The 16,530-nt window shown below is 38.6% G+C and overlaps 1 protein-coding gene across 4 annotated transcripts in view; it reads right to left on the bottom strand.

The window, feature by feature from the left end:
* Positions 1-288: 288 nt before the first annotated feature.
* Positions 289-16,530, bottom strand: part of LOC129927816 (protein flp-like) — a 35,407-nt gene continuing 19,165 nt past the window's right edge. For all 4 annotated transcript variants that reach the window (XM_056039325.1, XM_056039324.1, XM_056039326.1 and 1 more), the window contains 5 exons: positions 14,735-14,911; positions 14,013-14,273; positions 8,512-8,765; positions 5,944-6,070; positions 289-3,671 (listed from right to left, as the gene is read on the bottom strand). In XM_056039325.1, coding sequence (XP_055895300.1) covers positions 3,083-3,671; positions 5,944-6,070; positions 8,512-8,765; positions 14,013-14,273; positions 14,735-14,911 — 1,408 coding nt within the window. In that variant the 3' untranslated portion in view covers positions 289-3,082. The remainder of the gene's footprint in view (positions 3,672-5,943; positions 6,071-8,511; positions 8,766-14,012; positions 14,274-14,734; positions 14,912-16,530) is intronic.

Genomic DNA, 16,530 nt, shown 5'->3' with positions numbered 1-16,530 from the left:
GCCTGGATGTGTTGTATGCGCCCTTGACTGTCGGCTCGATGGTCCCGGTTTGAATCCCTACTGTCATCCCATGCCGCCCTGTAAGATTATTGGAGAAGGAAGCAAAAATGTTCAATCATAAAAGAACCCTCGAAACTAAAACGTTAAGTCAATGCAGTACGTTTACCTTTAACCTTGGACTCCAATAGCAGACATTATTTAATCAATTGAAACCGATTTCAGTATCTAAATTTTGAGATATATTTATTGATAAGTAATCTATATATCACACAACAATAAACAATGAAATAATGACTATTACCACATAAGAAATTTATTCAATAAGTATATATTTAATTTTATGACATTCTATATTTCAGATATCTTAGTTTGAATTATGATACAAAATATTTGTATATACTCATTTATAATTCGGTTTTCAAATCATTTTACTGCTGAAACAGATTTTGATCAAAGGTTTATGAATGTCTTAAAACGTCACTAATACACAATGAAACATTTTTTTTTTTTTTCAAATTGCATTTGTCAAAAGTACAAAGTATAAATGGATGACACCGTTCAATTATTAACAGCTGAAAACAATTTGCTTTAATAAATTTTGGTAACAAGACCATGTATTGTGTGTAACGTTCCATCCATGTTTTACTGTCAGGGATGATATTTAAAACAAAACAAACTTTTTTTTGGTGTTTAAGTCTTGACTTACAGAACGAGGCTTTTGGATTTGTAGTGACTGACTTTAGAGACGACCAAAAGACCACATTTCAGAAAGAATACTCTTTTACACTCCCTTGTGACTGGAATACTTTTAGTCAATTCTTACAGCTTAAAGATGACTTCATTATCCTTACGTACATTACGATGACTTTGGAGTCTAGTATTCACATTGTAAACACGACCCGTGATGGAGGCTTATAACATTCCATGAACACTCATAAGAGCGCAATGCAGATCGGTACACAGCCCTGGAGGTGATATTCGGCCTGGCTCTTTCCGTCACCACATGAAGCCAGAGGAAATAGTGTCACACATCTTCTAGAGTTGACGGGAAAGCGTGTCGGTTGTATCACTCCGCCTGTATAGAAACAATAAGGGGCACTACTTTGATATGCGGTTTCATGTCAGGGCACTAAGGTAGGTGTGAAGCGTCCTGTCTTAAAGATAATTTGAGCTCATCTCAACATAAAAGCCGATATATTAAAGAATAGAATGCATAAAGTCTTTTAGATTTTTTTTCCTTCTCCCTTTGCTAAGCAATATCATTCGTTGCTGCTAAAGTTCACAACCCGATGTTCCATGATTTTTTTATTTTTTTTTTAAAGGAAACCTCAGAATTTGCGCTATTCAGTTTTAGCTTTATCATCATAGGAATCCTTGGGCCTTAGGCCTCTTTTCTTTGCCTCTTTTTCGGGCTTTATGTTCCTCTTTTTTTTTTTAAAGATTTGTATAGTTGGACTTACAGGTAAAATAAGTGATTTCGCCCACCGTCTTATAAAACATTTTAGTGTATAATTTTAGCTTGCAAAATTTATGTAAGTCAATTTTCACGTCAGCCAAAAACTCGCTTCAATACGAAGTTGATAGGAAATGAAACACATTTCAATGCACAATCGTTTGCAAACTTGTCACATGACTCCCAATCAAAATATTTACTTTAAAACTAAAGAGTTCCATTCTTTTGTTTTAACAACAGCATTTTAAAAATGTACTTCATAAAAATGCAGCATAACAAATTGTTAATATCTAATTTTTATATTTCACATTCTCAAATAATATGTAGCGATTTTTTGTTTCCATGTAGCTACTTCTGTTGTTGTGTAGCCATTTCCCATTTTTGTAAGTCCTTTCCTACACAAATGTTAAACATTTTCAGAAAAATAAAAGCTACATTTCGCTTGCGTGGTCGAGAGGCTAAGTACGCTTGAACTGTGTTTGGCTTGGCTATTTATGAAGGGGGCTCGAGATTCGACACCTGACTCGAGCAGAGCTGAGTTCAATGAGCATGGAAAAACCTTCTCCCAGATACCCCCTCCCCCCACTGGTCCACAATGGAGATAAGACCATAGCGCTCTGAGCATGCCATAAGCATGAAAGTAGCGCTATATACAAGCTAGAATCAATTTAAAAACTGATACTTCATTTTTTTTCTGTAGTTATAATGATTTCATTAAGCAAAGGATATTTAAGATCCTTAATAATTGAAGCTTGGATCACCTGTACATATATAGTGTACTTTGGTACAACGACTAGTTTGCTTGCATTGCGACAGTCATTTATACTTTCACTTGCAGACATAATCAAAGATTTCACTAATCACTTTGGAACATCCTCTTGATATGTTTTGGTATTACATTTTCACCATAATATAACATGTAGAAATACTAGAAACTCTCTTATTTATTCCCTATCCGACAGAGAAAGCAGGGGCCGACTTAAAAAAAACAACGAGCAAACAATACAATCATCATCTCAACGGCCACTTACGTTTGCGAGACGTGGAAGGTTGAAAAGAGACTTAACGTGGCCAGACAACCGATCACTGATAGGGATCCCAGGAATCACATACCGAGATCATGTCACCAATAGAGAGGTTCTATCTTGCACAGACACTCGTACCCTGGGTGAAAAAAAATGACAAAACGTCTATGAGATTCCCGTGGCATATCCTTACACAAGAAGCAACACGTTGACCAAATTCAGCCATAGCCTGGACACTGAAAAGAAGAAATCGAAAACGAGACCGTCCATGTACAACATGGCGTCGCACCTTCTTAGATGACCGAAAATCTTTTGGCATCAAGGTAGGGAGAGGTGTGGATGTCGCCTATGGCCGATCTCTGCACATAGAACTTCTCGCCCAAAGCGAGGAAGAACCTATTCTAAGTAGGTCTTAAACATTAATAATTATATAACTTTGATGTACACACGAGTCAGGCATTGTATAGTAATCATTCATACATGAAGATCCTTTATAAATAATTGTATATATTATTTCTTTATCGTCATTTTCTTGATTATAGTTCATTCTCTGTCAAACAAATATTTTTTGTCATTAGAAAAAAGTCTTTTTGAGTCTATTGAACTATAATATAGTACACATTTGTAACAGAAATAGTAGGAAGAGAGTACTTCGAAGTATCAGTTGGGCGCCACATAGGGATGCTGCGTTAAACTCGTTTTCTTTAAGACTGTTATGAACGCATAGGCGGCAACGCTTAAATTCAATGAAGTCTTCATCGTCGTCAAGATTAAGGAGAAGAGAGTCGATGTTTCTGCCCACGCCCCTGGAGAACTTGACGATTTCCACAACGTCGGAGTTTTGAAAGCTCAAGGGGCCGAAGAACTTTGCCGAGAAATCCAAGTGCCCGAGGCGGGTCAAGTTCTTGAAGCCGAAGCGTCCGAATTTGAAGACGAGAGAGTCGTTGAGTGGGCTGAGGGAGATGTCCACTGTGCCGAAGAAGGCGTGTCGGTAGACGCCAACGAAGTCGAAGAGACTTGGCTCAGGGAGGCGACTTTCTTCAGAGGTGTCCCCTGAGACGACGGACTTCGTAGGTTGTGAAGTACTGTTGTTCCTTTTTTGCATAAAGGAGGACAAAAAGGTGCATTCGACGGTCCTGTTTAGCCACGGGGGTTCGTTAAGCAGAAGATCTGACGTGTAATACATCAAGGACCTGAAATAAGAAGAAATGACTATGACATGACTTTTGTCTAACAAAGGGAATTAACCACAATATTTCATTTTCTATTTCTCAAGTCAGCTAGGCAAGTTAGCTTATAGGATGTCCTAGACACAGGCCTATATATATTATAACTAGAGGATACCTAGACGGGATATGGTCTGTTTGTTAACACTACACAAAAGTGACGTGAAAAACTTATGAAAAAAAAGCTGAAACAAGGTATTGTTTTTCTAAGTAGTTATAAGTGGTTAAGACACAGGGGTTCTCAACCTGTGGGTCGCGACCCCCTTGGGGGTCGATAGACGATTTGCCAGGGGTCGCCTAAGACCATCGAAAATATGGATTGTTTTGTCTATTCTTCTATTGCTGTATGTGTGTGTGGGGGGGGGGAGGGGTCGCGCCAGAGTGGGGGATTGTAAAAAGGGGTCGCCGAGCATAAAAGGTTGCGAACCGCTGGGTTAAGTAGTAGTTGTATTTTTTTCCACTCTAACCTACCTAACATGTAATTTAATGTTTAGACCTAGATCTAATAGTCCGAGTAATTAAACATTGAAAAAAAAACAACATAGCACTATAGTCTCATAATTATTATTTTGCCATTTAAGATACATAATCAAGATATAGTAAGAACTAGGTCTTTGGGTAATCAATGTATTTAAATGTACAATCTAAAATCATAATGTGATTAAAATCAACAGACTTGAATTATTTCGATCTAGGAATTTTGAAACATTATCTCAATGGAAACTATCAGGAAATGGCTTTGTTTTATATACTTGCGTGAATATATAGTTCTTTGATTCTATTTAAAATCCTCACTATGGGAATGCATTATTTCTAACTTGTGAAAAGTAATGAAAGACAGAATAGAACGACTTTCCAAGATTCAAGTTGACTTCCTTTACATAACGGTCGGATTTCCAGACTAGTTGTATATAGGTTTGTAGTCCTGGATCTATGTTTTAGCTAAAACCTTCCGCAGGATTACTGGGGATGGCAGCGGTAAACTAGGGACGATTGGAACGACAGTCCAGAGCGCATACCACACAACTATTTGAATAATATGCCCGTTGATATGCATTTCGGGATTCGTCTTTGATCTATATTTATATTGAGAATGTGATCATCATTAATTTGACAATTAGCAATCGTATATGTCATTAAACGAACTACTCAAGTACATTCATTTCAGGAATACAGATTTAAAAAAAGCGTCTATTGGTGTTTGGTTTATTGATTGGTTTATTTGTTTTGTTTTACTTGTTTTGTATATTCCTTCAGAATCGAAGATAATTACAAACTAACAATAATTTCTTACAGTACGGAGGAATATTTGGACCACCCGGGACCAGCAAGATGACAGTTACTTATGATATAGGTGCAACTATGCAACAATTCTGGCATCATATAATTCAAGAATACTGTAACTCAGCTCCAGGATTATGTGGGTGAAGTTAAAAATGGTCTTAGGACACAGTCTTAATTTGACATGCTTTTTACTTTTACTCAGGGGCGGAATAGCTATATGGGCGTGCGGTAACGCAAATGGGCCGGTAGGACCACAGTAATCATCTTTGAAGAAGTCTTTATTTTATAAGATAAGGGCCGCTTGCATGCCACTATAGTTCCCCTTCCATGGTCATGATGCAAATGTCATCTATTTCTGTGGCCTACCGCCTTTACTTTTCCCCAACTAATGTCAGGTACGCCCAAAGGCGTACGTCCAAAGATCCCGAAATAAAAAATCCCAGTCTTCACCAGGTTTCGAACCCAGGACCCCCGGTTCGGAAGTCAAGCGCTTTACCGCTCAGCCACTATGGCACGTATTAAATTGTTAAAGATTTTATAATATTCTCTTACAAAAGGAGCGCTCAAAATCGTGTATAGACTCTACTAGGGCCTACTAATTTAATCTAACACATTGTCCGAAATAATATTAAAAGCCTACGTAGATAATGCTACTAGTTGACTTCATTCTTGTAGGGCATACACACAGTTTGCGATTAAAAAGCAAAGGCCTACGTTCCTTATAAGCATATAGTGCTCACTGTATGCATGTGTACATCAATCGATACATTATCAAATTTAAGAGAATGATTCCGAGGACAGATAGACCTAGAAATGGATGTCCACCCCCCCCCCAATAATATACAACTAATGGGCGGATGGTATAGAAATGCCCTGGACGATTTTGACACCCAGTCCGCCCCTTCTTTGACTTGTATATTACTGCAGTTACTGTACACTTTTAAAAAGCTCTTACTCCAGTAAATCTTGCTTGTCTTGTGGACCGTTCACACTGACGTAGATGCCGACATGGGCGTCTGGATAGAGCCAGAGGCGTGACGAGTGGGTCACTATGCCCCCGGTGTGAAACACTTGCCTGTGTCCTGAAATATTACAAGACCAAAAAAGAAATTATTTGAAAGAAAAATGTTGCTTTTATTTCTGGATGTAACATGCAAGTATGAGCTAGTATGTCAGAAGTATTAATTTATGCATAGGCATATATATCTTTATTTGACTAATGTTATATTATTGACTATTTTGTGTAATGCACAAATTGTAAGAAAAAACACCTTACATACAATAATGATTGCAGTTATTATCATTTTACGAAGAATGCATTTCTATTATATTTAGATGTTAAATGTTTGTTTTACATGTTGCGGATGTTCCTTCAGAGTTGAAGATAGTTTACTTCCTAGTCCAAGCCTCCCGCAGGACGACGGGGGATGGGAGAGGGCAGGATTTGAACCCTCGACCATCGATAAATCCGAACGACAGTCCAGCGCGCAAACCGCACGACCAGGCAGCCACGACCAGCAGCCAGATATATTACGAAACTATATTCATTTTTTTTTTACAATATTTTGTTGTTGTTTTTTTTTTAACTCATGATGCCTGGATTGACGTTCGGTGGTTGATGCCTGGACTTACGTTCGGTGGTTGATGCCTGGACTGACGTTCGGTGGTTGATGCCTGGACTGATGTTAGGTGGTTGATGCCTGGACTGACGTTCGGTGGTTGATGCCTGGACTGACGTTCGGTGGTTGATGCCTGGACTGACGTTCGGTGGTTGATGCCTGGACTGACGTTCGGTGGTTGATGCCTGGACTGACGTTCGGTGGTTGATGCCTGGACTGACGTTCGGTGGTTGATGCCTGGACGGACGTTCGGTGGTTGATGCCTGGACTGACGTTCGGTGGTTGATGCCTGGACTGACGTTCGGTGGTTGATGCCTGGACTGACGTTCGGTGGTTGATGCCTGGACTGACGTTCGGTGGTTGATGCCTGGACTGACGTTCGGTGGTTGATGCCTGGACTGACATTCGGTGGTTGATGCCTGGACTGACGTTCGGTGGTTGATGCCTGGACTGACGTTCGGTGGTTGATGCCTGGACTGACGTTCGGTGGTTGATGCCTGGACTGACGTTCGGTGGTTGATGCCTGGACTGACGTTCGGTGGTTGATGCCTGGACTGACGTTCGGTGGTCGCCTGCTCGAGTTTCCCGTCCGGAGGTTTGGGCTAGGATGTACTATCTACATAATCTGAAGAAACATTCAATGTTTCTTTTTTGTTTATTCCGATTATACTTCCACTTACAATAACACACAAGACAAACAGGGTTAACGCATCAACGTTGAACAGTCAAGGCTATTGAGAAATTGTATATAGTTCAAGATCATGTTCAATGTATTGTAACCGCTGCAGTTCATTATTATTATAAATTCATAGTCGCAGATATAGGAGCATTTGCGAGTGGTCAAAACAAGATCAGTCATCCAGGTTCATTACAAAGAAGGCAGAGCCAAAATTGTTAATGATTCACAGTTGTACTTTGAAATATTGATTTTTTTCTTTCTACATAAGGTGGTCCCTCGCGGATTAAAAGAAATATTTTGAGTTAATTAAAAAAAATAGTGTCAACAATTAGGTTTAAATTAGATGAGTGATATTTTTAAAATAATTTAACTAATATTTTGAGATTTTAATTTGCATTTTGTATACTTTTAAAATAATATTGAAAACCTTTAAAAATGTTTTAATAATAATGAAGCTTTATTCGGTTAAAAAAAAGGAAATCGAGCTGTCATCCATATATGTAAGTAAATTAATATTCTTACACTGTTTCTAATTACACGTAACTTACACCTCACGTGATTACTCTAACGTATATTCCATTACAAAATTAATCTCGTTAAATTTATTTTTTTCATCTTTCTTACCACATGTAGTAGTTCAGTATTGGCTATTGCTAATAAATCCAGGAGGGCTTACATCTGTAGATAACCTTTCTATGACGCCGAGCTATTGAACAAAAGCATCACTGCCCTCTATATTTAAACGCGTTTTCAACACATTACCTATAAAGTTAAACATACCATGCTGAAGATTTACTTAAATAAGTCATATATGACAAATCTCAGGGTTGGCACTAACAAATGCGGGGCCCTATGCGAGACGGATTGCGCGGGGCCTGGTAAGGGATAAGCCAATATCAAAATTTAGATTTTGTATTAGAAAATGCATTCGTCTTTGCAGTTTTATTTAATAATTTCAATAGATTTCCAAGACTTCTTCGTATATTTTGCAATTACAGGAGATTTCCAGAAGGCCCTGGAAAATCAGGAGGCCGCAAAAACCCTGTTATTATATTTTTAAATGTTATAATGGTTTAATTTAATAATTTACACCTAGAATTAGCGTGGGGTCTATGCAAGTGCGGGGCCCACTTCAAACGCATAGGTTGCTATTGTCTAAGTCCGGCCCTGACTGGTCAGTAAAGCTAAACGCGCTATTGTGCTGGTTAACTCCAGTATTACTGACCTCTGTAGTTAGCAGTGATCCATCCCATGTCGTAACTTTGCGACACGTGACTAACAGGATAAAACGGTTTGCTCAGCTCGTGAAACGGAAGGGTAGACAGCATGCCTGGCTCTTGGGTCATTTGAATGACCTCCGGCCGCATCACGACGTCCCCACTGGGGCCCAGGCCCTTCCTCAATAGGAAATTCATCCACTTCGCCATGTCCTCAGCGTTGGAATAGATAGATCCCGCTGGGCCGCATGGTAACACCGTCCTAGATGAAAAACAATAAGAAAAATTCATTACTTTGTCTAATAGCAACAAGGGAAACTAATTATTCAGTATTCACAGGTATGGCTGAATTTGTTGTGTTTAGTCCCCTTAAATAATTGTCTAACACTATTTCTCCTTTACGCATTCTCCGATCAAGTTGTTATATTTAATCAATTATATATTGTACCTAACAAAACGTGAACCAACTAACATAAATATTAAACTAGTCAATAAATAATGGGTAATTAATTATTTTGTTTGATATAGAATAAGGGAAATAACTTCTACATTGTTGGTAGATATAGTTTTAAGAACGGAGTACTTCGCCCTTAGGTAAGTTTTTTTTTTTTTTTTAAATATATTTTTATATATTGCTTGTTATTAATAAACTAATTTCATTGTCTATCTTAGATTGAACATAAAGAGGTCATGCCATAATCCTATCCATGTTTTACATTGTCTGTACTAATTGTATTCTGTTGTAAGACACGATTCGAGGATTCTCATAATCGATACATGGCCTGGAAAGTGAGCTCCGATTGGGAACACAGTCGGAAAGACTTGTCCTCCTGTAGTGCCCTAGCAAGAAACTGGGCAGTCCGGCGTAGCGCCTCATAGCCTCCATACAGATTGAATGGCTTTTAAGATACGTCCCCCCTTTAGCTCTCGGAGCTGGGTACACTCGTACACACTGTTTCGTCGCTCTCTTCTCAGTTCGTCATAGGAGTCATAGTTCGGACGGAACTGGGCAAAGTATGCCCCAACGGGACAGTGTTCTCTCCTGCTCTGTGCAATGATTGCCTCGTCTGACCTCCTCAACCGCCAGCACGGATCGTCAACGATCCTAACCCATATGCCCGCCCTCTCAGAGTCTTCGCAAGGTGTTAAACCGTCTCATAAAAAAAAGCTCGGATCTCTGACGTTGCCTGTAGAAACGTGCGCGGTGCTTCGAGATACGTAGATACCAACACGCCCCTCCCTTGCGAGGTCATTGCCCCCGACGTCGCAATGAAAGGCCGTCCACTGCAGGAAAAGAATAGCACCGATAAATCGCCGGATGACATTCTCGTCTCCGAGTGCTTCCTCTATCCCGGGTGGTACTTTATAACCAGAATAATTCGTTCTATAACAGATTAGAGCCGCGGTAGCTGAGCGGTAAAGCACTTGGCTTCAGAATTGGGGGACCCGGCTTCGAATCCTAGTGAAGACTGGGATTTTTTTGTTTCGGGATCTTTGGGAGCCTCTGAGTCCACCCAGCGCTAATGCGTACCTAACATTAGTTGGGGAAAAGTAAAGAAGGTTGGTCGCTGTGCTGGCCACATAACACCCTCGCAAACCGTAGGCCACAGAAAAAGATAACCTTTACATCATCTGCCCAATAGACACCAAGGCCTGAAAGGGGGTACTTTAATTTCCTTATAACAGATTGCCAGCTCTGCTTTTCAAGATCACTCATTCTTATCTTATCTTATCTTATATAATACAGACGTTACTTCAAAAAAGAAGATGATTACGTCCTACGCGTCATGCATTTAGTCATGCATATTAACCGTTTGTTATGAATCTCAGTGCTCTATTTTGTGTCTGTTCCAGTTTCTTTGCTGTATTTTATCCATTGTTGTTTTATTTTCGTCACCAAGTAACACTTCCGACCATTTTGTGTTTCTCAATGGCTCCTCCCACTGTCTCAGAAGACAATGGATGCATCCAGATGAACCACTTGTTCCGTTATTTTGTCTTGAGTTCCGTCAGACTATGTAGTTGCTAAGCAAGCCGATTCTTGAACGGCTAGGTTTGCCATAGTAAGTGTATATGAATGCACCTGCTTTAAGGTGATCTGATAGAGCAGCTTCCTCATTCTTTTGTCTAGAGCCGCTGCCTTTCTTTTGTACCAGAAGGCACATTCTGTCCCAGTGCCGTCCGATCTTGTGCGATTTCCTCCTTCACTCTTGCATTGATGCCTGTAGACCTAAGATCTCACCTGCAGACATCTCTGTCGATTAACATTCATGATATGATCTGTTTAGTATGCGTGCCGTTTAATAATTAATGAGAAAAATGACCCCATTCATTTACTTCTTTGGTACTTGTAATGACCCCATTCATTTACTTCTTTGGTACTTGTAATGAATGTCGTTCCCCCCCCTCCCCCCATAAACAAAACCGACAAGTACCACAAAATACAGTCACATGGTATACAGAAACATTTGTCGATTTCATTTACCACCTTTCAGTAAATGTTGATAATAATATAACGATAAAAATTTCTACTGTCTGTATTACATTGAAATAGTTTTTATGTACGGTTAATTTTTAATTGGGGGGCGCGGTGGCTTAGTGGTTAAGCCCTTGGTTTCCGAGCCTGCGGTCCTGGGCTCGAATCTTGGTGAAGACTGCGACTTTAACTTTCGGGATTTTTAGGGTGCGCTGAGTCCAACCGACTGTAACTTTACCCTGACATTAGTTGGGGAAAATTAGAGGTGGTTGGTCGTTGTGCTGGCCACATGACACCCTAATCTTTAACCTTTGGCCCAAAAAACAGAAACCTCAACATCAACTGCCCTATAGATCTCATGGTCCAAAAGGGGAACTTTTTTTTTCACATTAAATTTTGAAAAAGAAATTGAACATTCTGAGTTTTACATTTTTCAGGCCAATAACTAGGACTATAGGAACATTTGATGCTAACGAGAATGGTATTTCTTCTTGACTGATCCAATTTGTTTTTATTAGATGATTTAGAATTTTGCGTAATTTTTGTATCGTAGTCCTTACAAACTTGTTCTTCAGGAGGTATAGAACTTTCGATGTCTTGTTTTCTTCGCGAGTTTGATAACATAGGCACTTCCGCACTAGATACGACATTTTGCACCGTCATTCGCGTACTGATTTTACACATTTCTTTTTCGATAAGCTAGAACAAATGCATACAAGTGCTTCTTCTTATTTCCTTATGCCATTAGAGAATGGAATGGTCTGCCTGAATCAGCCATGAAAACCAACGACTTAACAGAGTTTAAGTCATTGATTAATATGCATGACTAGATAGACACATGACATGCGTAGGACGTAATTATCTTCTTTTTTTAAAGAAAGTAACGTCTGTATTATATAAGATAATATAATATAATAACAATAATTTTAGATGGGAAAAAACACTACTAGGCTTAGTCATGGTTTAGTCTTTCTTTTTGTTTAACTCTTATTTCTTCGTGTATTATTCTTGTATATGCATACTCGTTGAAATTCATGATTTATTGTTATAAGTAAACAGAAGATTTCATTACATTAATTTCTGCCATGCCTTAGGGACTTGCACAATCAGTAGTTTTGATTATAAATCTACTGAAAGGCTGGTTCATTACAAAAACGTGATGGACATAAAGAAGATGACTGAGCAATGTTTGGGAACCTCTATTATTTTTTTAGGTAGAAAATCATTCTGGAAGTTGATCACGAGCGAACATTCAACTTTCTACTGATCAACGATCTTAACAAATGTGTTTCAAAAACTTTTGTCTCTTGTTAGAGCCTTTTTGTCCTGAGCATTAGATGGCTCAATTTAGGCTCAGTGACACTCAACATTAAGTGAGAAGAACCCACCGTCGTATCCGAAACCCGGACCCACCAGTATACGCCACTGATTATCCAAAGTGTTGGATCAATATAGTCCACTAAATCTCTGCACCATTATTATTATTTGTTTAGTATAACACTAATATATAGATTTTAATATTGTAATAATTAGATTAAATATTAAGTAAAATTAAATATTTATATCTATTGATTATCCCAAAAATATTATACTTTTAAAACTAACAGGCAATACTAAAATGTAAAAATATCTGAGAAACGGGCATTATACAGAAACTAACTAAGACTACTTGAGCGCTTTCACCAAAGTTGCTTGCGCTCCATCATGGACATACGGTGGCATGATCGTACTAAAAAAAAGCGATGTCCTTGCGAACGCCGGTATGGACAGTATAGAGGGACTTCTTATGGTCAGACAATTACGCTGGGCAGGGCACGAATCCCATATTGGAGACGAACGTATTGCAAATTCACTCTTTTTTTGGTGAGCTAAAAGGTGGTCGACGTAACAGAGGTACCCTAAAGAAACGCTTCAAAGACCAGTTTAGGCGCCAACTTGACTTAGCTGAATTATAAGCGAGCTTCTGGCTGCAAGCGGCCTCAGAACGAGACAGCTGGAGGTCACTTACAAAGGCTGCGGGATACACATTTGAGACCAAAAGAAAATCCGCTGCCGAGGACAGACGCAGACGGTGAAAAGAAAATCTTAATCGACCACCGGCGGACAATGGGTATGACTTCTCTGGGTGTGGCAAAATATATAGGTCACAGTTGGGGCTGCGGAGCCACTGGTAACACTGCACTCGTCATTAATCTTCGGACTCGAAGACATGCCTTATTAAATAGGTACATCTAGACAAACAATGTGTCCATTGATCTGATTCTGTAAGCCTCATGCAAAACAAATAATTTACAATCAAGCCCAAAATATGTCGGCGCATTTGCAGTGGCGTAGCTAGGCATTTGTCATCATTTGGGGGCAGGGGGGCTTGACACTTTCGGGGCCCCCTGCTTTTTACGTAATATTTAATTTTGAATGTAAAAAACTATTACGCTCTCCCTCCCCTCAGCCTAGCTACGCCACTGCTAATTTAAAAAAAAACGCGGGAATCCCTCACGTGCGCGTATTAATTTTTCTTTATTTGTGTGTGTGTGTGTTTTTTTTTTGTTTTTGTTTTCAAAGCAATTTCTAATGTGCGAAGATCATTGGTTTTTTTTTTTTTTGTTTTTTTTGTTGCTTTTTTTTTTTTTTAGTAACTTTTCTATAAATAATGAAATAATTAAAATCTATATAAAATTCTAAAATATCTAAGGACTTTATTTTATGTTAAACTAAAACAAAATAAAAGAGAATTATGGAATAACGATTTCGCCGCCCCCTAAATTGGGCCGACTGGATCATGTAAGTTCTAAGAGTCTAAGACGCATCTCTTAGGACAATAAAAAAAACAACAGTTGGTCATCTATACTAAGACAATGTAGATATTGTAGATCTACATTGCACATATCAATCCAATATCAATATCAATCACTCTAGTGTAATCATAATCATTTGAAAAAAAAACATTGTGCTTAGTTGTATTATTTGTATACATGTAAAAAAATGACAAAGTTTAAATGGCAGTATATATGGATTCATTTCCATGCCACTTACTTAAAGAGTTCTGTAGATAAGTCCACTTTGGAACCGTTCACCATTGCACAAGGCAGTGCAAAATCGGAGAAATTGGGCAGCTCTTCCAAGAAACCCGAGTTGGTCATGTTGAGAGGGCGGAAGATGGAGTCCTTGAGTATGTTCTCCCAGGACTTGCCCCCACTCATCCGCTCTAGGACGGTAGCGGCCAGGGCGTACATGTAATTGTTGTAGATAAGTTTGTGCCGGAACGCATGTTTGGTGGGCATGTAGGCCAGTCGGCTGTGGACAAAGGTCATGGTATTAGTCGGTTAGGTGGACAAAGCTTATAGTATTGTTCAGTTAGGTGGACATGAATGCTAGTCGGCTGTGGACAATAGTTGTAGAATTGGACAGTTAGGTGGGCATGTAGGCCAGAGTTGGCTGTGCAAAGGTTATAGTATTGGTCAGGAAGATGGGCATGTAGCCAGTCGACTGTGGACAAAAACTATAGTATTGGTCATTTTTTGGGGCATTTAAGCCAGTTAGCTGTAGACTAAGACTATAATATTGGTCATTTAGATGGGAATGTAGGCCAGTCGGCTGTGTACAAAGTTTATGGTATTGGTAAGTTTGGTGATCAAGTAAGCCAGTCTGCTTTAAAAAAATATTATGGTATTGTTCAGTTTCATGGGCTTAAGCCATTTGTTGGTTGACCAACTGACCAGCAAGGTAAAATAAAAAGAGATACTAGATTTACTTACTTGACCAGCATCTGCCTAGTCATATGTTCGGTAAACCCCATTCCTAAAGCTTTGAAGAAAGACGGTAGCCCCATCCGGTGGGACAAAAGATCCCTGAGAGAAGCTTTGCTGCTACGTAAGTCGTCTGTGACCCGGAAGTTTGGCAGGTACGACTTGATGGGCGTGTCTACAGTGATGCTGTTGATGTATATATAGGCATTGACATCATTTTAGAACAAATAAAAATAAAACACTTTTAAAATAATTTAACAAAAATTGTAATTAATTGTGGCTTAGCGGTAAAGCGTTTGGCTTCCGAACCGTGGGTCCCTGGTTCGAATCCTGGTGAAGACTGATTTTTTATTTCGGGATCTTTGGGCGCCTCTGAGTCCACCCAGCTCTAATGGTAACCTAACTTTAGTTGGGGAAAATTAAAGGCGGTTGGTCGTTGTGCTGGCCATATGACACCCTAGTTAACCGTAGGCCACATAAGCAGATGGCCTTTACATCATCTGTCCTATAGTCCACAAGGTCTGAAAGGGAAACTTAACTTTACATTTTAAAAGGATACTCTTAAAATATTTATTAAGACCCGATTGGCTGAATTCTGTTGTTAATAACATTTTCTAACCTTCTATACCTTAGGCCGATTTTAGAGATTGCTTCAAAATGGGCCACAAGCCTTGCAGTGGGCCGGCAATTTAGGCCTACGTTTAGCAAAGCTATCAGTCATAGGTCTTTTCACAGGGTTTTTAAAGACGTAGGACTTAAAGGGTTAACATATTTAGTGATTCATACGATTAAAGTAACTTTATTTAATTGACGTCATACATATATTTCTAACGTATTAGCTTAAAAAGGAATAATATAATATTAATCTTGCTCTTTATTGCTAATATAAGGTTTCAATGTATCGCCGCTATTATAAGTATTTTAGAAAGCTTATAGCAGCTCACTCTTTCTCTCTGGGAAAAAGTGTGTACACGTTATTTTTTTCACACCTATTCTCGAATCAAGCTGAAACTTCACACAATTATTCATTGACATAGACAAACTTGAATCAATTTTTAACAAGGTAATAAAGACAGTTTATGTGGAAACACAAACTCAAAATCGGCCCCCGAAGTTGTCCACCCAGGCAGGTAAAAAGGCAGTTTTCAATATTTTCAGAAAGAACATCAGAATGAAATTCTATCAAAGGCAAATGACAGAGAAGAATGGAGAAAGAAGGTTGACTGGTCCAGCAGACCAAGGAAAAGGTGAAAGTGAATGTGAAGGTAGATGTGAACCTGGCCTAGCTGATGTCATATAATGATTATCTAATTGATCTCATTGTTGTGTAAGGGTAAATCTCTTATTCACAGCCTCAAAAAAAAATTCGTAAAAAAAATAAAATAATAATCTTTAAGTTAAGTGTCCTGCTTGCTACAGATCGTGTAATAATGTGAAATGCTAATTATGAACTGTTGTTTTAAATTATGTTCCGCCTATATGCTTATTAAATAGATTTTTTTTAGTAAACATTTGTTTTCTAAATGTATTCGTTGGTATGACAAAACTCATTTTATTTTGCAATGCATTTGTAAAAAAAATATTTACTAAAAATCTAAAACGTTTCCATAAATGTGTTAAAAATATGGTAAATAGATATCTGCCTTACTTTATAGCGTACAGTATTTTACAGTATCAGAAAAGAAAAAAGAGTAGCCGTTGCATCAGAACTTTGAAAGGTTTAAAATATCATTATGACGGATTTTCAATATCTTTTCTAGTTTAAGAGATCTAAACAGGACGGACGGACGGACTGTAATACCACA

Source organism: Biomphalaria glabrata, chromosome 8 (assembly GCF_947242115.1).
Source record: "Biomphalaria glabrata chromosome 8, xgBioGlab47.1, whole genome shotgun sequence".
In the NCBI taxonomy this organism is placed as follows: domain Eukaryota; kingdom Metazoa; phylum Mollusca; class Gastropoda; family Planorbidae; genus Biomphalaria; species Biomphalaria glabrata.
The sequence above is the reverse complement of the archived record's forward strand: the minus strand, read 5'-3'. Positions and strand labels throughout refer to the sequence as shown.